Raw genomic sequence first — 20,873 nt, forward strand, 5'->3', positions numbered from 1 at the left:
ATCTAATTCAATGTACAGTGAAGTTTGAACAAGGCAATGTCTTGTGGCAAAACATTGCCACAAGATGGCAGTGTCCATCTATTCTATTTAATCACTTTCACAATCCAATGAGCTGTACAAAGTAAGCAGTATAACTCAAGATGAAAGACAAACATTAAAATAACCAAATTAAGATTGTTCTATTAAGTCCACAGACTCCTTTACACACAGTCAAAACAGGATTTTCACTTACGAGGAAATGTTTTGACACTTGTCCTACACTATACCCAAGAACACCTGGGCAGGACAGTGGAGGGAGAGCTGAGGAACCTGCATCACACCTGGGGTTCTATAAAGACGCCGGCCCAGAACAGGAGTGGAGATCCTTTGTTGCTGCCCTACATGCCAGCCGGCATAAAGGGCAGTAAGGGACAGGTCGATTTTTAAAGAAGGGTACCCCTGGAGAAAATGTATCTGCCCTGATCTAAAATGCCATGACCCTCCCTTTGACAAAAAAAAAAATCAATGACCCTCCCCAAGTGATAAAAAAAAAAGATTAACCCTCCCCGCCTAGGAGTGTCACGATATATTGTCCGACGATATAGCCTATCGTGACATTAAAATGTGACGATAGGTATTGTCATGATGTCATACTGTATCGTAATATATATATATATATATATATATATATATTTTTGGGCGGTGAAACCGCCCCTATAAGTGAGATTTGGAAAAATGTACATTTTCCTGCGCTGTGATCTGGGCCCAGGAAATTTGTAGAATTATCCTGCGCTGTGATTGGCCAATCACAGTCTATTCAGGACTGTGATTGGCCAGTGTCACATGACACATGTGCATAGCCCTATATAAGAAACCATAACGTGAAAAAAACCAAATATTTGTTTTTTTCACGTTATGGTTTCGTCCATCATAAAGAGTGTTTCAATAAATGTATTTATCTTTTGTACATGATTGGTTGACTCCATTCAGTATTGTGATTAGCTAGCAAGACACCGCCCACTTCACACAGGGTGTGATTTTTTTTTTATAAATAGGAGTTCTTAGTTACTGTATGATGTATGAAATGTAGGCATAATCACAGTAATTATTAATCATGTCTTCCATCATATTCATAGTATTTTGGAGAGAAATGTAACAGACTCCGGTCACTTTCAGATTAAAGCACTGCAGAGGGGAGGTGTTGTGTGTCAGCTGATGCTCGTTGACGCTCGTTAATGTGACATGCATCAAAGCAATTAAATTAAAAAGTCCAGATGACAAAAATATGAGGTTTGTGGAATTTATAGTTACCGGTATGCAGTGTTATATTATATTATATTTGTTATATTAGTGTCTATCTGTCCTCTGACACAATGGGTTTATAGTTAGTGAGAACTTCACTTCTCCCTTAAGCTTGCACAAATGTATTTATTTGTGTGTACAAAGCACTTTGTAATTGTTTTTTAAAGTGCTTTATAAAGTTATTTTAAACTAAAGATGATGGCCAATGTTGATGATACATGAGAAAGGAACATTAATAATGATATCATTGTATCAATGTATATTGTATCATTGTATTGTAACATCATGTATCGTATCGTGAAATTACATCTTGACACCCCTAACCCTCCCCATCAAATACAACAACATGACATTTAAAACTGATTATGTCCGATGTTTTGCTTTCCACATTGATTAGAACATTAATGTATTGCTAAATGCACAGTGTAGTATCTGTAGTAGTGGTAGCAGAATGGATAGTGTTCTCAACTTACATGTGGGAAACCCATTGAATCCTGGTCAGATTGAAGATCTGAAGTTGAGTATTTGGTAACCAGTAGTTTTACAACATTTGTCACTCTGCCCTTTTAATTATTAACTACAGTGACTACACTGTTGCCTATACATAAAACAAATTAGGCTATCAATTATGCAGGGCTGCCAACACTTCTGGATCCTGCAGGATCGCCTGACAATCTCCTGGATTGACATGTCTCCTGATTTTCTCCTGGATTATGTATCAAACTCCCAAAACCAGAACACAGGAAATCCTACTATGTTAAATTTCTGGGGAAGGACCCCCACACCTCCCGCTTGGGGGGGGGGGGGGGTGGTCAGTGCATGCTATCATATACATAGTCTAGAAAGTGGGGTCCACGCGCATTGGTTTTTCTTCATCCTTGAAGTGTGTATTTTAAGATTCTGCCAGGTATCAGGGTGAAATAATGATATAATATAAATAATAATAACCCTTTATTACACCTATCCTGAACCCATACCTGAAAATGGAAGAAATAGAAAAGACCACAACTTTTGAAGGACACAACTAGAGACAAATAAAACCCAAGGAATTAATTAAAGTGGTTATTATTAGTGGTTATTATTATATAAGATTCAAGCATATCTTGACTCTTATTAGGCTACAGGACAAAAACAAGTCAGTAGCAGGCTTGCTGCTTCACATAATATAGTATGACTGATAAAGGCGTTTTTTAGGCTTGGCGTTGGCTTCCGTGTGTTAGGGGGATTTCAGTTATGCACTCTCTGAGTAGCCTAGCTGCCGCTTGGCTGAAATCAGAGAGTATGCATTTATTAGTTTGGGGGATTTGCTTAAGCATTCTCTGAATATATGCTTAGCAGGCTGCTTCGACAAAATTCAGAGAATATTCTCCCAAGAGCGGAGCTTTAACGCCAAGCTTAACTGTATTCCATTAACTGTATGTGGCAATAAATGGTTCTTTATCTACTAAGACGTGAGTGTTTCTGATTGAAATAATGGTTTTCTGTGTGTGTGTGTGTGTGTGTGTGTGTGTGTGTGTGTGTGTGTGTGTGTGTGTGTGTGCGTGCGTGCGTGCGTGCGTGCCTGCCTGCCTGCCTGCCTGCCTGCCTGCCTGCCTGCCAGCCAGCCAGTCACTCAAGTCTTATTTTAGAAATTGTGAAAATAGCAGATCTACAAGATCGCTATATGTGCTGCGTTGTGAGCTTGTAGATCCGCTTAAATGTATGGACTTTTTTTTTACTATTATTCTGAAATTCTTTTTAAACATGTTTGAAAACATTTTCTGTTTTCATTTTTGAAATGTTTACATTAAAACATGTGTAGTGTTTAAAAAACACTACAGCTCTATTACAGCCATTCTCAAACTGTGCAAGGACCCCCAAATGAATATGTTTTTGACCGTGGACCCCCATCAGAAAAGATGTTGTGCCAGGGACCCCCATACAAGATTTGTGTAGTTAAAAAAATGCACTTTTTTCAAGATGGTGAGGATGTACTTAACCCATTAAGACCAGGAACACATCCGTGTCATTTTAAGATTTCTTTGGACTATTACAAAATAGCAGATCTACAAGCTCATATCGCCGCACCAAGTGCCGCGCTATGAGCTTGTAGATCTGCTATTTTCCTCTTTTTTTAAAACTCAAAACTTTGCTTCTAGGGGTCCCTGGTACAAAATATTTTCACAAATACATATCATTTGGGGGGTCCTTGACATGAAAAAGTTTAAGAACCACCGATAAATAGCAACATAAGTTATTTTTAATTTTTATTTTAAATAAAGATTTACAAGACCTTTATAGAATCCCCAGAAGCAAAGATTTGAGTTACAAATGTTCGCTTTAAAATATTCAAATGTTCATTAATTTTTCTAAAATAGCAGATCTACAAGCTCATAGCGCGGCACTCGGTGCCGCGCTATGAGCTTGTAGATCTGCTATTTTTGAATAGTCAAAGAAATGTAAAAATGACACAGATGCGTTCCCGGTCTAAATGGGTTCAGGTTTAAAGTGGTTAAGCTGATGTTGATGCTATATTAACTCATTTTGCTGGGGGCCCCCTGGACCCCCCCTCAAGCACCCCTGTGGTTCTCCCTGAATGGGGAACTCAGCCGGTTTTGGTAACCATATGGCCTTTCCTCTAGTAGACTAAAGCCACCCTCAGGCAGTGGTGGGCAAAGTACAGTATATACTGTACTCAAATAAATACTCAAGTATTCAAAATGACAAATTACGAAGTACATTTTCAGTGCGTCATGGCTTATCACCGACAACTAACATCTGCCAAAGTGGAAGGGAAAAGGTATAACTGGCCTTAACCCTTTAAGACCTGAAGCCCATTCTACAAATGTCTTCTAAATCCCAACAGTATTCTGAAAAAAACGTATGTTTCTATATCAGTGGTGCTCAAACTTTTTCATGTCAAAGACCCTCAAAATGATATGTATTTGACCGCGGACCCCATCTCAAAATATTTACTTCCAGAGACCCCCCAAAAGCAAAGATTTTTTCAAAAATAGCAGATCTACAAGCTCATAGCGCGGCACTCGGTGCCGCGCTATGAGCTTGTAGATCTGCTATTTTTAAATAGCCAAAGTGTAAAATAATGCTTTTTTTTGGGGCTCAAATCCAAAAAAGTGACACAGATGTCTAAATGGGTTAACCATGTTGCCCTGGGTCTAAATCCACACTGGCGATGTAGCCCTGTAGCCCCCCAGGTTCACTAGGTGGGCTGCTGGCATCATGTGCCCCAGACCCAGGAGCAACTTGATTGGCATTTGTCTGAAAGCTGCACTGTAATGCAGCACAAGTGGAGAAAGTAAACATGTTTGCAATGCCATGTGTCTCAAGTCAAATTCAGTTATCTGGAAAAGGCTGAGGCTTTTGGCCAGTGGTGGAAAGTAACAAAGTACATTTACTTAATGTTAATTTACGTATTTGTACTTTACTTGAGTATTTCCAATTTCCAATACTTTTACTTCTACTCCACTACATCTCAGAGGCAAATATTGTACTTTTACTCCACTACATTTACTTGAAAACTTTAGTTACTAGTTACTTTTCAGATATAAATTATGATATGATGAAATATACATTAACCACTTTAAACCTATTTTATACCTAGGCTATTTGAAAATAGCAGATCTACAAGCTCACAACGCGTCGCATCGCGACGCGTTGTGAGCTTGTAGATCGGCTATTTTCAAATATTTAGTACTTTTACTTTTGTTACTTTAAGTACATTTTGATGCCAATACTTTTGTACTTTTACTCAAGTACATTTTTAATTCTGGACTTTTACTTGTAACAGAGTATTTTTATATTGCAGTATTGGTACTTTTACTTAAGTAAAGAATTTGAGTACTTTTTCCACCACTGCTTTTGGCTGAGGCTGAGACAATTTAGCCAATGTTTGAATCTCCTTTATATATAGTAACGTTTGTTGGTTTCTTTTGACGTAGTAATATTCTCATTAGTTTATTTTTGTTTTCATTGTAGAGGAATTGAAAGGGTCTTAGAAGTCATGAAATAGTATCTTTACAAATGTGCAGATACCCTGAATATACACTTATACTGTATGTTGGTCTGTTTACTGTTGAGTGAGAGAACTATGTTGGACATTAAAGGGATAGTTCACCCAAAATATGACATTATTTTCTATCAATTACACACCCCATGAAGCATTGAATTCATGGAGATTTTTTTTAGTTTTTGTCTCATTCCGGTAGGAGACACAAAGGAGTCTCTTTGAGTCTCCAACCGGAAATACACCCGCTCATCAAATTACTGGGCCAGGAATGTGTCAAAAAAAAAAGAGGAAAAAGAATCGCCTTGAATTCAATGCTTCAAGGGGTGTGTGATAAATTGGTAGAAAATAAGTCATATTTTGGGTGAACTACTCCTTTAAGCTAATCATCTGGGGACCAGTGGTGTAAAGTAACTAAATACATTTACTCAAGTTCTGTACTTAAGTACAATTTTGAGGTACTTTTACTTTCTTAGAGAATTTCCAGTTTTCAGTACTTTTACTTTTACGCCACTACATCTCAGAAGAAAATATTGTACTTTTACTCCACTACAATTATTTGAAAACTTTAGTTACTAGTTACTTTTCAGATATAAATGATTACATTATAAAACATACGTTAACCACTTTAGCCCTATTTAATACATAGGCTATTTGAAAATAGCAGATCTACAAGCTCACAACGCGTCGCATCGTGACGCGTTGTGAGCTTGTGGATCTGCTATTTTCAAACATTTTAGTACTTTTGGTACTTTAAGTACATTTTGATACTTTGGTACTTTTACTCAAGTCAATTTTGAATTCTGGACTTTTGCAGTATTGCTACTTTTACTTAAGTAAAACATTTGAGTACTTTTTACACCACTGAAAATAAGTCATATTTTTGGGTGAACTGCTCCTTTAAGCCAATCATCTGGGGACCCCCCAACATAATTTGGGGACCCCCCTGTGGATACCGAGCCCCAGCTTGGGAATCAGTGCTCTCTAGAGCATTGGTTCTCAGGGGTCTATAGATCTGTTTTATTCAACGGTCTTTTGTCGCCCCCGTGTGGACAAAATGAGTCAATAGTGAACTTCAAAATCAAAGTAAAAGTACTTCATGTTTGAAAATAGCAGATCTACAAGCTCACAGGGCGTTGTGAGCTTGTAGATCTGCTATTTTCAAATAGCCTATGTATAAAATAGGGCTAAAGTGGTTAATGTATGTTTTATAATGTAATCATTTATATCTGCAAAGTAACTAGTAACTAAAGTGTTCAAATAATTGTAGTGGAGTAAAAGTACAATATTTGCCTCTGAGATGTAGTGGAGTAGAAGTAAAAGTATAGGCAATTGGAAATACTCCAGTAAAGTAAAAGTACCTCAAAATTGTACTTAAGTACAGTATTTGAGTAAATGTACTTAGTTACTTTACACCACTGGTAATAACACGCATTATATGTATTAACAGTAGTGTAAAGTAACTAAGTTCTAAATGAATGTTGAATTAAATGAAACATTATGTAGTTCTATTAGAATCACAAACCCACCAGAGACTACAGACAGTCGCCTCACGCTGCTTCCGCTTCCGGTCCGTCCGTCCTTCCAGTTCTGGCTTTGTTGCCAGATTGTTGCGAGAGAAATAAGCAACCAGGGTCTATTATTATTAAACCTATAATGTATATATAGTATTGGATTACTCTATATTTGTAATCAAATAGTATTGATTACATTATATTTGTAATCAACCAGTAATGGATTACTCTACATTTGTAATCATGAAATAACAACCATGACCAATGAGCTGAGGCCATGTTGTCATGACAACACAATGAATATTAATACACATGAACAATATCAGACTTTTAAGAATCCATTTATTAAACAATTAAACATCAGATGATCATACAATAACACAACGAAGAATGAGAATAATATGGAATGAATATGCAAATAAAAACAACAATAACATAATGATGTAATAATGAATCAATAGATGAACAATGAATGATTTGAATGTCATTAATGAATGAATGCAGACATTTAGTAGATGTTTGAATCCAGAGTGATTTACAGTTTTAGATTTTTTTTTTTTTTTTTTGATTTAGTTCAACATGAGAGCAGTGGTGGAAAGTAACTAAGTACATTTACTCAACTACTGTACTCAAGTACTGTACTCAAGTACACATTTTAGGATTTTTTACTTTAGTGGAGTATTTAAATTATTCAATACTTTTACTTCTTATATCTCAGAGGCAAATATTGTACTTTTACTCCACTACAATTATATGAAAACTTTAGTTATCAAATTATTGGCTTAGGAATGCGACAAAAACAAAAAAATATCCATGAATTCAAGTCTCCATGGGGTGTGTAATCAATAGAAAAAAAGTCATTTTGGGGGTGAACTATCCCTTTAAACATATCAACCCTAGAGTCACTAACTTGTGGAGTAACCATGGAGACCTGATGTCCTCCTCACATAGAGACTCTATATCTGCTCACACAGACGTACTGAGGAGGAGTAGGGGTCTAACCAGAACCCAGCATAGAGCGGTTCAGAGAATGTGTTGTGGAAGGTGAAGGTGTACAGGTGAGTCAGTGAGTCTGAGCAGACCTCATAAAAGGACAGATTCCCTAACGGACAGTCCAGATACACTGCTACTCTTTTGGAGCGCCTAGAGGGACGGACAGGGAGGACAGTCGACTTTATACTATTGTGTCTGACAATGTATCTGTTATCATCACAGAACAGACTCCAGGACTTATCATTGCATCCAAGCAGACAGTCATAACCACTTCCTTTCCTACTGATTCCTCCGTAAGTCACTGCTATATGAACCCTTCCATTCCTCTCTACCTCCCAGTAACAGGGTCCAGTCAGACCCTCTGTACACAGAACCTGTGGCCAGAAATCAAACCTGTCAGGATGATCAGGAGGAAGAGGACCTGCCGGCCCCCGTGTCGCCACCGTGTTGTTCTCAGACAGAGAGAAGACACTGTGTGCTGTGTTTGTGTCCAGTTTGAGATGAGAGAAATCTGATGAGAGAATAACACAATAAACATTAAACACATCAATCACTGAGTGACACACACACACACACACACACTCTATCAGCTAGCATGCTAGGTAATGCAACGTAGGCAATGGGAACGGCTTGGCTTGGGGTAATCCTTTTGCCACAGCACATTTTAATGAAGACACATGGAGTGAGGTAATTTAGCCTGTGTGTGTGTGTGTGTGTGTGTGTGTGTGTGTGTGTGTGTGTGTGTGTGTGTGTGTGTGTGTGTGTGTGTGTGTGTGTGAGGGGGGGGGGGCATATAACAGAACAGGCATTTTATCATTGCAACTGTAAAATCCTCACAACAAACAGAGAGAAAAAACTACCATGATCCCCCCCCCCCCACCCTTTTTAATCATTTTAACCCATTAAAGCCTGGAACGCATCTGTGTCATTTTAGATGTCTTTGGCTATTCAAAAATAGCAGATCTACAAGCTCATAGCGCGGCACCGAGTGCCGCGCTACGAGCTTGTAGATCTGCTATTTTTGAAAAATCTTCAACATTTTGTGCAAATATTTGAAAATATGTATATTTTTAAAGGGAACATTTGTAACTCAAATCTTTGCTTCATGGGGGTCCCTGGAACAAAATATTTTGGGATGGGGGGTCCACGGCCAAATACATATCATTTTGGGGATATGAAAAAGTTTGAGAACCGCTGATATTATAGCAACATAAGTTTTTCAGAAAACTGTTAGGATTTAGGAGACATTTGTAGAATCCCCCAGAAGCAAAGATTTGAGTTACAAGTGTTTGCTTTAAAAATATATATATATATTCAAAGATTTGCACAAATCTTCACGATTTTTCAAAAATAGCAGATCTACAAGCTCATAGCGCGGCACTCGGTGCCGCGCTATGAGCTTGTATATCTGCTATTTTTGAATAGCCCAAATAAATCTTAAAAGTTACACAGTCTTTTTCTTTGAATGCAAGTAACAACATATACTTAAAGTATTAAAAGTAAAAGTACTCATTTCACAACTTCTATTTTTCCAGAAGTTTTCAAAATGTGTCAAAATATTTTGAATAAAGCAGATCTACAAGCTCACAATGTGATGCAATGTGAGCTTGTAGATCAGCTATTTTAGAATAGCTGAAGGCTGAAGTATGAAATAGGGTTGAAGTGGTTAATACATGTTTTGTAACAATAATCTAAATGTAAAGTAACTAAATTAATAATTATAGTGAAGTAAAAAAGTATAATATCTGCCTCTGAGATGTAGTGGAGTAGAAGTAGAAAGTAGTAAAATAAACTATTTTTGTGTATTCTGATGGCAATAGTTTTAGTTTTACTCAAGTAAATTGTTGAATATAGGACTTTTACCTTAACAGAGTATTTCTACATTTTGGTATTAATACTTTTACCTATGTAAACAATCTGAGTACTTATTCCAACACAAACAAGGTAGAAACCTTGTTTGTCCAGACTGTAAAAACAAAAATGAGGCAGGCAAAATTGGCACATAGACAGCATCTAGAGGATGCGTTCAAAGCCAAAAATCACAAAAAGGCGTGGGATACTATGAAATCCATGACAGGAATGTCATCCCCAACAAAACCTATTGTGACAGATAATGAACTTGGCTTTTCTAATGACCTAAATACTTTCTTTGCTAGATTCGAATCATTAGGTGATTCCTCTAAGTGCACTGAAATACTTAAGGCTGTAACACCTGCCCCCTCAGACAGAATTATCATCACTGAAGAGGATGTCAGAAAAGTGTTTTGGTGTACTAACACAAGGAAAGCTAATGGGCCGGACGAGTGCAGTGCTTTCCTCCTCAAAAACTTCGCATCTGAGTTGGCTCCTGTGTGGCAACCAATATTTCAAACCTCTGTAGACACACACATAATTCCTGTGTTGGAAAACCTCACACATAAAACCACTACCCAAAATCCAATGTCCAAAAGAACATAAGGATTATAGACCCATAGCTCTCACTTCAGTGATCATGAAATCACTGGAAAGAATACTGTTGCAACATCTTGTAAGTATAACTAAAGACAAATTCGACCCCTGTCAGTTTGCTTATAAGAAAGGTTGCGGTACAGAGGATGCGGTTGTCACACTGGTCCACTTCATTACAAAACACCTAGATAAGTCTAATAAGAATCATGCAAGGGTGCTGTTCTTAGACTTCTCTTCAGCTTTCAATACAATACAGTCTGATATTCTGGTGTCAAAGATGGTACAGTTGGAATTGAATCCATACTTAATTCACTGGTATGCTTCCTTCCTTACTAACAGAGTACAGAGGGTGAAAGTGAACAGAACCCTCTCCGCAGCATTAACTACTAATGTTGGTGCTCCCCAGGGTTGTGTAAGCTCAGCTGTACTTTTCACCCTTTATACTGACAGCTGTCGTACTGAGGAATGTCGCACTGACAAACCAGACCAATACATTCTAAAGTACTCTGATGATACAGTTTTGATTTCTCTTTTGGATAGTTCCAGTGATCCTGGACTGCACCAACACAGAGTAAATAAGGTGGTGGAGTGGAGTGATAACAACGCTCTTATCATTAACACAAAAAAGACAGAGGAGATTGTTTTTGGTGCCCCACTAGAGATACACAGATCCCCCATTACTATTCATAGTGAACAGATCAACCAGGTATGTTCGTATACATACCTAGGAGTAGTAATTGACCACCTTCTGTCATGGAAAGACCAGATTGAATCAGTGGGTAAGAAGACAAAGCAAAGAGTCTATTTCCTTCGCCGCCTGAGATCTTTTGGTGCTAGTAGACAGATTCTTCTTTTGTTTTTCACTTCTGTTATTATGAGTGTTCTTCAGTACTGTAGTACCACCTGGTATGGATGTCTGTCTGTAGCCTTAAAGTCACAACTGCTGCAGCAAATTATACGTAGCCTGCGAGTTAGTTCTGGCAGCATACACTCGAGAGAGATTCTATGGGGCTGTACAGCATCATGCAGACCCATACAGTACGTCATACTCTGACGTGGCAGTCAGCTGTCCAATCGGGCGGGTTATTTAAGCTCACCTTCATCTGTGTTCTGTCTGCTTTGTGTTTCATAGGTGTTGTCATGCAGCGTTTACTCCCACCACCACCCCAGCACCACCAGTGGGCTCTGCTATTGGTTCTGTTCCCCATGGGGGGTTGTTATGTATATATATCTCCCTGCTCTTAAAGGTTAATGATGGTTGTCTTAATTATGCTGAGCAGGGAGAAAAAATGTAGCAGAGCCTGAACGCCAAAATAAAATATATTACATCCACTCTTGTATTCTCATTCTATAATATTGTTTCATATATTTGGTCTGTAATATTGGTTCAATTATTCGTGAGTTATCTGACAGAACTGAACATTTGTTCAAAGATTGTTGGACAACCACTTCAGAGGCTCTATACATCTACGTATAATGACAGTATGATAAGGTTGGCAAGGAATATCACTTCAAACACAAGCCATGCTTTGTATGGAGAATATAGGTTGCTGCCTTCAGGAAGGAGATACAGTGTTCCTACATACAATAAGGTCAAACTGAAGAGGTCCTTTGTCCATCAGACGACATTGAGGCTTAATCAGGAGTTGTAGGCTGGGGGTAGGCTGAGAGGTGGACATTGCTCTTGTCTTTGTATGTCTTTATGTATGTATTTTGTTTTGTTTTCTTATGTCATGTTTATTGTTGCATACATGGCTGCTGTGTCGCAAGACAAATTTCAGTGTGAACTGACAATAAAGTATTATCGTATCGTATCGTATCGTTACTTTACAGGAAAAAGAAACTGATCCAATGTAGTTATTATTTATTATTAATTAACAGGGGGGTCCCCACATGATTTTGGGGGGGTCCCCAGATGACAGTGAAGTGACAATTTAAGTAATTTTAATACCTTTTTAATACCTAAAATTGTGAAAATAGCCGATCATTGTGAGGCGTTGTGGACTTGTAGATCTGCTATTTTCACAATATTTATCTGTGGAACCGAGTCAAACTAAATGTAATGCCTCAACTCCTAAGATTCTAAGTGCTTGTCAGGGTGGGGGGTCCCCAGTTCAAATATGATCATTTTGGAGGGTCCCCACTTCAAATATGATCATTTTGTGGGGTCCCCAGGTTCAAATATGATCATTTTGGGGGTTCACGGCCTGAAAAGGTTGAGAACCACTGCTCTATACTACAGTTTTTCCCTCTATACTCCAAATCTCTTTGTCAAAAATAAAAGATCTACAAGCTCACAACACGTCATAACATGATGCGTTGTGAGCTTGTAGATATTTTCCATGAATGTTCAAGTATTAAGAAATGCCAAAAACCTTAAGGAGGAGAGGAGAGGAGAGGAGAGGAGAGGAGAGGAGAGGAGAGGAGAGGAGAGGAGAGGAGAGGAGTACACCCTGGAACCCCTTCAAGGACCCCTGGGGGTCCCAAAACCCCACCACTGGTCTACTGGTATCCAAACAATGTCACTGTATGAAGGGTTTGTGTAAAAGCAGTTTACTGATCACAATGTACTCACGTTTTAAATAGTCCTTCCTGTTTCTGCTCCCTGGAGGCACTGATGGTGAGTCATTGACTGGAGACTCTGTAAACACAAGAAGTAATTTGATATCATGATCTAATCTACAAAGTATGCATAAATTAGTGTGTTTGGAAATACACACTATCGGAATGGAATATGCAAAAATCTGATTGATACATCTGGATCACATGACTCCAGAGATCATGTGTATTCATTCATGTGAGTTTTGAGCAAAACAAATGACAAAATAAAAAATATGCACGAGTAAGTAAGGATAAGGATAATTCCTTTTAACAGGACGTTCATGAAAGTCCTTGCGGGCTTGTTTCCAATGAGGGCCTGTGAGCAATTAGGGGTTAAGAGTCTTGCTCAGGGACAAATTTCATTTCATCGACACTTACGCATGAGTAGTTGCGCCTGGCTGGATTTCTGAACAGTGCGTCTACTGACTTCACTGGCTGGCCCTCTGCCAACTGGACACACTGCTCGGTATCTGAACGTGTACTCTGTGTCTGGAGTCAAATTGGACACTGTGACTTCATCAGCTTTAGATGCAGTCTGTTGTTGCCAGTCATCTTGTCCAGTAACACAGTACTCAATAGAGTAGTGGCTGATGTCTTCTGCTCCAAATCCTGGTGGTTGCGTCTTGAGTGTCACACTGGTACGGGTTATGTCAGTTGCTTCTGTTTTTTCAGGTTTTGAAGGTGGCTCAAAATTGTCATTGACCTTAACCCCATCCTTATAAAGGTAGATGCTTGCACCCTTTTGACTCTCATTTGGTATAACTGTTGTTAGGAAGTGGATATTCTTGTTTTCCTTGTTGGCCTCTGAAAAATCAATGAAAAGCTTTGCTTTCTGTCTCAGTGATTGATAGACATCTTTTGAAAAGTACCATTGTTCCTTTTCTACATCATGGGTATGAAGTGCAGTATCTTGTGTGTTCACTTGTTTGGATATTTCGCTTAAGTAGGTTGATAAAGTTGACAGATATGGTTCAGCCATTTGCAATGACGTGAAAGCAAAGCATACAACATGCTCTGTTTCTGGACTGAGGATTATTTGATCAAGTTCATTATGACTTGAGACAATCTTTGTGTTTTTCATCATGTCAGTAAGGGCCTTGATGATGTTTATTTCTCTCTCTTTGCAGCGCATCCACTCACTCAGGTCTTTGTTGTTGAAAGGAGATGAGTGTGTTCTTTTCAGGACCTCTGCAAGCGCACTCTCCTCTTCCCCACCTCCTCTGATTGAAACAAGTTTCTCTGACAAGGTTTTCTGAAAGTCCAGCTTGTACTCTTCGCACAGATTTTTAAAATATTTCAGCTTCTTGCTAATCTGTGGGAACTGTTGTGCCACAGTCCTGTGCAGTGCATCATTGCACCTCAGTTCCAGTTCACCGAAGTCCTCCAGGACACTTTGAGCTCTATTCACCAGTCCAGTGCTAATCTGACGAACAGTGCGTCTACTGACTTCACTGGCTGGCCCTCTGCCAACTGAACACACTGCTCGGTATCTGAACGTGTACTCTGTGTCTGGAGTCAAATTGGACACTGTGACTTCATCAGCTTTAGATGCAGTCTGTTGTTGCCAGTCATCTTGTCCAGTAACACAGTACTCAATAGAGTAGTGGCTGATGTCTTCTGCTCCAAATCCTGGTGGTTGCATCTTGAGTGTCACACTGGTACTGGTACGGGTTATGTCAGTTGCTTCTGTTTTTTCAGGTTTTGAAGGTGGCTCAAAATTGTCATTGACCTCAACCCCATCCTTATAAAGGTAGATGCTTGCACCCTTTTGACTCTCATTTGGTATAGCTGTTGTTAGGAAGTGGATATTCTTGTTTTCCTTGTTGGCCTCTGAAAAATCAATGAGAAGCTTTGCTTTCTGTCTCAGTGATTGATAGACATCTTTTGAAAAGTACCATTGTTCCTTTTCTACATCATGGGTATGAAGTGCGGGTATCTTGTGTGTTGATAAGTAGGTTGATAAAGTTGACAGATATGGTTCAGCCATTTGCAATGACGTGAAAGCAAAGCATACAACATGCTCTGTTTCTGGACTGAGGATTATTTGATCAAGTTCATTATGACTTGAGACAATCTTTGTGTTTTTCATCATGTCAGTAAGGGACTTGATGATGTTTATTTCTCTCTCTTTGCAGCGCATCCACTCACTCAGGTCTTTGTTGTTGAAAGGAGATGAGTGTGTTCTTTTCAGGACCTCTGCAAGCGCACTCTCCTCTTCCCCACCTCCTCTGATTGAAACAAGTTTCTCTGACAAGGTTTTCTGAAAGTCCAGCTTGTACTCTTCGCACAGATTTTTAAAATCTTTCAGCTTCTTGCTAATCTGTGGGAACTGTTGTGCCACAGTCCTGTGCAGTGCATCATTGCACCTCAGTTCCAGTTCACCGAAGTCCTCCAGGACACTTTGAGCTCTATTCACCAGTCCAGTGCTAATCTGACGAACAAGCTGAGCTGCTTTAGAGTCTAAAACCTGCAAAGGCGTCAGCCAGACCTTCACTGGTACAGCATTCTCTCCCTCTGATCCCAGTAACTCTGGCAGGCTTTGGTAAGCTTCTATTGCATCCTTAAAAGACACTGGATTTTTCTTCAGTGAAAAGTCCCCATGGAACTTGCAGGAGAATTTCTCACTTTTTGTATTTTCTGTGCCTTCTATTTGTACAGATCCTTGACCATCTATTGCCAAGCTTGGAATCTGTTTGATTATTACCTTCATGTTGCCTTCAATGTGTTGACAATTCTCTTCATGAGACACATCACGGTCAAATACAAAGAAGGCTTGTGCCCCTTTAAGGATACCAGTGACAACATGTGTTGCCATGTTAGAATCAAAGACGTGTGAATGTTTTATATTGCTTGGTCCAAGTGTATTCATTGACAGTTCTTGGAACTCTGTGGTAGCTTTGTATTTTAATGTTACTCTGGCCTGATTTTGTGAAGTCTTGCAATCTTTGAGATATTTGGCAGAGCCACCAACCTCTACCAGTCCAGCCAAGAAACTTGCTTTCAAGGAAGCTTTAACATCCAGTGATGAAGTTTTGTACTCTATTGTTTCAGATGTGACTATTTCAAATTCAGTGTTGGGCTGGCGTCTTCTTCTTGTGTCCTTTAGTAGATCTTCATAATCCCACAATGTAAAGCCTGTAATAGATGAAATAAACAGCAAGTTACCTTCATCACTTGTTTCACTGTGGTTGATGAATAAAATATATATTTTGTAAACAGCCTTGGAATTCATCCAGAATACAGGTGAAGTGTGTATTTCTTCCTTATTTTATTTTCATCTTTGCCCATACATTATCCTCGCTATCTGTTCCATATTGTTATTTTTTGTTTATTGATTGCAAAGTTATGTTGTGGAAAAACATTTGAAATAGCTTCACTAATTCCTGACAGAAACATTTTATAATGACATTATGTTATAAATGCATTATAATCTTCTTACTAATAATACTAGTATAATTACAGTTATAAGCACTCATAACTCATATTGCTTTGTAACAATGAGTCACACTATGTGGTATTTGGGTGCTTTAACCACTAGCATCCCTATTCTGGGGAGAACGTTCACCTAGAATAGCAGATGTACAAGCATACGTGTCATGTTGCAACGCAATGTGGTGTAGAGGGGAAAAGGAGCAGATCTAGTATAGAGCCCTGGGGACTCCGGTCAAATAAGTGAATCAAGTTGTTAATTAATTTAATTTAATTAGTAATTTAAGATCATAAGATGTCATAAATGGTTGTGTGATGTTCTTGCATAGATTTAAGTATATGTTTTACTTAAATTAATACACTTATAATTAATTATACATTTCTATTACAGCTATTATAATTGTAATTAACTCTGATCGTGGCCAAAACAAAAATACAAAAATAATTGAAATCCGCCATCTTTGAACTTCTGGTACCGTACTTCACTTGGTAGAACCAGCAAAAGCCGTAGAAACATACCCTACTCTATCATTCATTTTTAAATGAATGGGACCATAATTTACTAAACGCATATCATGATGATTTAAAAAAGACTTTAAACTAGCGATTGAAAACATAAAGTGTTTATGAAAGTATTTACTAAGGTAATGAAATCAAGTGTAAAGTCCGCCCGTTCATTTCTATTGAGAATAATTTCTACTGCAACCAGCACTGCTCTGCAGAAGGTGAACTAGCGCCATCTGCTGGGCCATTAATAGGAACAGCATGCTGTAAGAGAATCTGGAAATGAGCTTCAATTCCAGTGACGGGGGTTTGCCCACTGGTCCAGAGCCAATCTCCTAAATCTCTGTACTTATTTATGTTGTATGCTGCCTGCCAATAGGCCAAGGAAGACATGCCATCCCAATTGTTTCATGGTGGTGCTAAACCAGTCCACTTTGCGTTTTGGCACATATCTTTTGAACTGTAGGCCCACATAGGTCATGCCCATTTCTGCCTAAAAATAATTTCCGCCATTTTGCATTTTCTTCAAAACTACTTCTACAGATTCTTTACAACACTCGCACAAACTTCTACACATTATACCCGAAATATTGCAACACATCTTTACTTGTTAATTTGTGTATATAACACATATATTATAGCTTTTAGTGTCACACTTAGCTTCATTTTGCGTCACGCTTTATAATCTGAATACAGCATTAGGCTTGTAAGTTGAATTCTCACTGGGAGTACCTCACATAAAACATCTAAGTAATAATACTGGAGTATTAGTAGTATCATTAGATCTGTTTAAAAACATAAACGGCAGTATAGTCTATAGTCACATCCTCCATTTAAAGCTGTATACTGTACCTGGGATAAGTGAGTCTCTGCGACAGTCATAGAGCATGCCAAGGCTGAAGGGTCGACCAAGAGCTGCCAGCTCTATAGGTTCAGGTTGTCTCCTCTCTGGATCCATGGCTTACACTGCACTGGAGAAAATAAATCATTCATTCATTCTAAATGAGTTATAGTAGAAATACATAATAACAACACATCAATGACCGATATGCCCATTTATTTAAGGAGCCCAGTTATGGGCATATACTGATGCCATCAGGTATCTCCATATGTGGGCACACAAGAGATAAGAACAGATGATACAGAGATCTCCATATATGGGCATAAAAGGGACATTAAGATGAATTAAGATCTATGTTTGGCAACGGTAAGGTGGGAATTATCTCCTTCTCTCTGAAACTAAACTAGATGAGTCTGTGAATGATTCTGAATTCGAGATTGAAGGTTATTTGGAAGGATAACGATTATTTGGGGGCAGGGTGTGTATCTAGGAGAGAACTACCCTTACCTTCAATACACTGTCTTTGAATGCATTGATGAGAAGAGTTTTGCTTCGGGTCGGGTATGAACACTTATCATTTAAGAGTTATTGATCCGAACATGAAGCAAATTTTTACTCCAAACGTCTAGTAGATGAAAAGTGCACCAGAGATAACAATGTGTTGTCATAGTAACACGGCAGACAGCTGCATACCATCAATTTCAGTGTGAGGGGAGATCCTTTCTGACAAAGTGCCTCATCTGCTGGACATACTGTATATGTCTACAATCTGTGCACTATTGCAAAACACATGTCACATGTTTAAAAAAATATAGTCTATATATATATATATATATATATATATATATATATATATATATATATATATATATATATATATATATTATGTATATGTGTGTGTGTCTTTAACAACACATACCGCAACACACTTTTACACGTCTTCTGGTTGAATATTTAATTACAGTAAACCTCAAAGTGACACCTTGACAGTAGAATCCTCTGAGTCTGAGCATAATAATCCATTATGACCAGCAGTTATATAACATTATAAACACTAGCCCATACCCGGTCGACCCAAGACACCAACCAAGACGGACACCAAGACGGACAGACAGAGGTTACTCCAATTATATAGTAGGATGGTTATAAGTCGTTATACATGATTATAAACATGTATAACAAGCATTATAATGCCTTATAAGGGCATTATATTGCAATATAAATGAGCTTATAAAGCATTATAGAGGTGACCGATTGGGATGCAAGGGTTTAAGTGGTTAAAGGTGCCTCAAAGAGCCAATGAGACGTCCCAAGAACCAAAAAAGGGAACCATTCTGGTTCTATTTTACTTTAGTATTTCCTTTTTTTTAATAGGCTACTTTGTGCTTCTACTCCATTACAACTCAGAGGCAAATATCACACTTTTACTCCACGACACTTATTAGACAACTTTTGTTACTAATTACTTTGCAGATTTAGATGACTATTATTGCGAAATATACATGAACCACTTAAGCCCTATTTTATACTTTGGGTATTTGAAAATAGCCGATCTACAAGCTCACAACGCATCGCATCATGACTTGTCGTGAGCTCTGTGATCAATAATGCAGAAAATGCCCTGTACGATCAATTCAGAAAAGGTGCATGAATTTACCAAATTCCCTGGCTACTGATCCACAACGTGGATTGAGAACAAAAAGGCAACCTGACCCTAGATGTGTACTTGGAGGCATTAAAACACCAGTTCCAGGCTTGTATTAGATTAGAGTGAGGTCCAGGAGTTTTCCTCAAGTAGTAGTCTCAAACAAAGTTTTTTCTTACAATAAATAACAATATTTTCTGTGAAATTACATATTTAAACCTGTAATTTGTCTTTTTTATGCCTCCAGTAAGATCAGTTAACATTTTACACCTTTCAGAATACTAAACACCATCAATTTTCTTTGTTGGATTATCCTGCCAATTCAATTCAATTCAATTCAATTCAATTCAATTAAATGTGATCCTGTATGTCCTTACCTGTCACAAGTCGTGATGAATCCAACGTCCTCGTCTGTACAAATGCAAATGTAATTGCAATGGATGAAATTTCCTTCAAATGTAATTGTTGAATGTGTTGTAGTTGCAGTCAATCACAGGCAGTCAGTCGGCAGGCGTGATACTAAAATGTGTTTCTAATACCTAGAAAGCTTTAACATCCAGTGATGAAGTTTTGTACTCTATTGTTTCAGATGTGACTATTTCAAATTCAGTGTTGGGCTGGCGTCTTGTTCTTGTGTCCTTTAGTAGATCTTCAAAATCAGTCAGTCACAGGCAGTCAGTCGGCAGGCGTGATACTAAAATGTGTTTCTAATACCTGTTATATACAGAGACTGGGCGGAGACACATTGATAGAGAGATACAGTACAAACAAACTAATGAAGCTCCACCCACAATGTGTGTGTGTGTGTGTGTGTGTGTGTGTGTGTGTGTGTGTGTGTGTGTGTGTGTGTGTGTGTGTGTGTGTGTGTGTGTGTGTGTGTTTCAGTGGTGGAAAAAGTTCTCAAATGTGTTACTTATGTAAAAGTATCAATACTGCCGAAATTTATATAGGGCTGAAGTGGTTAATGTATGTTTTGTAATAATAATAATAAAAATCTCCAAAGTAACTAGTAACTAAAGTTTGCAAAATTCTACTTAAGTACAGTACTTAAGTAAATGTACATAGTTACTTTGTGTGTGTGTGTGTGTGTGTGTGTGTGTGTGTGTGTGTGTGTGTGTGTGTGTGTGTGTGTGTGTGTGTGTGTGTGTGTGTGTGTGTGTGTGTGTGTGTGTGTGTGTGTGTGTGTGTGTGTGTGCGCTCATGTGCGTCCACACGAGAGCGCTTGTATTTCTATACTTATGAGGACCAAATATCCCCACAAGTATAGAATTTGCCTGGTCCACACTCCACACAAGAAAAATGGTTGTGATTAAAACATATATTTAGAGGTTTACAATAAAATAAAATAAAATCAGGTTGGGGTTAGCGTTAGGATTAGGCATTTAGAGGTTAGGTTTAGGTGTTAGGTTTTCCCTATTTTATGCTTGTATTTATAGCTTTGAACTATACCGTAGTTTTTTTCACAAAAAAAAGCCAATCTACAAGCTCACAATGTGTCAACGTGTTTTACAGATTCAGGTCAGGATCAAAAGTGACACCCAGGTTAAGCTAGGAACGCACGGCCACATTTGTATAAAAAATGCTACTATTTTGCATTGCCACCCATCTTACAAT

At 38.3% G+C, this 20,873-nt stretch overlaps 1 protein-coding gene across 1 annotated transcript; it reads right to left on the reverse strand.

The window, feature by feature from the left end:
- Window positions 1–255: 255 nt before the first annotated feature.
- LOC308079247 (stonustoxin subunit beta-like) lies at window positions 256–17,731 on the reverse strand (the record flags this gene model as incomplete). The annotated part of the gene is made up of 4 exons (XM_080420622.1): window positions 256–377; window positions 13,219–13,449; window positions 13,981–15,975; window positions 17,626–17,731. 4 exons carry the CDS (start codon window positions 17,729–17,731, stop codon window positions 256–258), a joined length of 2,454 nt encoding a protein of 817 aa, XP_080276748.1.
- Between the last annotated feature and the right edge of the window lie 3,142 nt (window positions 17,732–20,873).

The sequence above is a fragment of the Gymnoscopelus braueri genome (genome assembly GCF_963280865.1).
Source record: "Gymnoscopelus braueri genome assembly, chromosome: 23".
NCBI lineage: Eukaryota > Metazoa > Chordata > Actinopteri > Myctophiformes > Myctophidae > Gymnoscopelus > Gymnoscopelus braueri.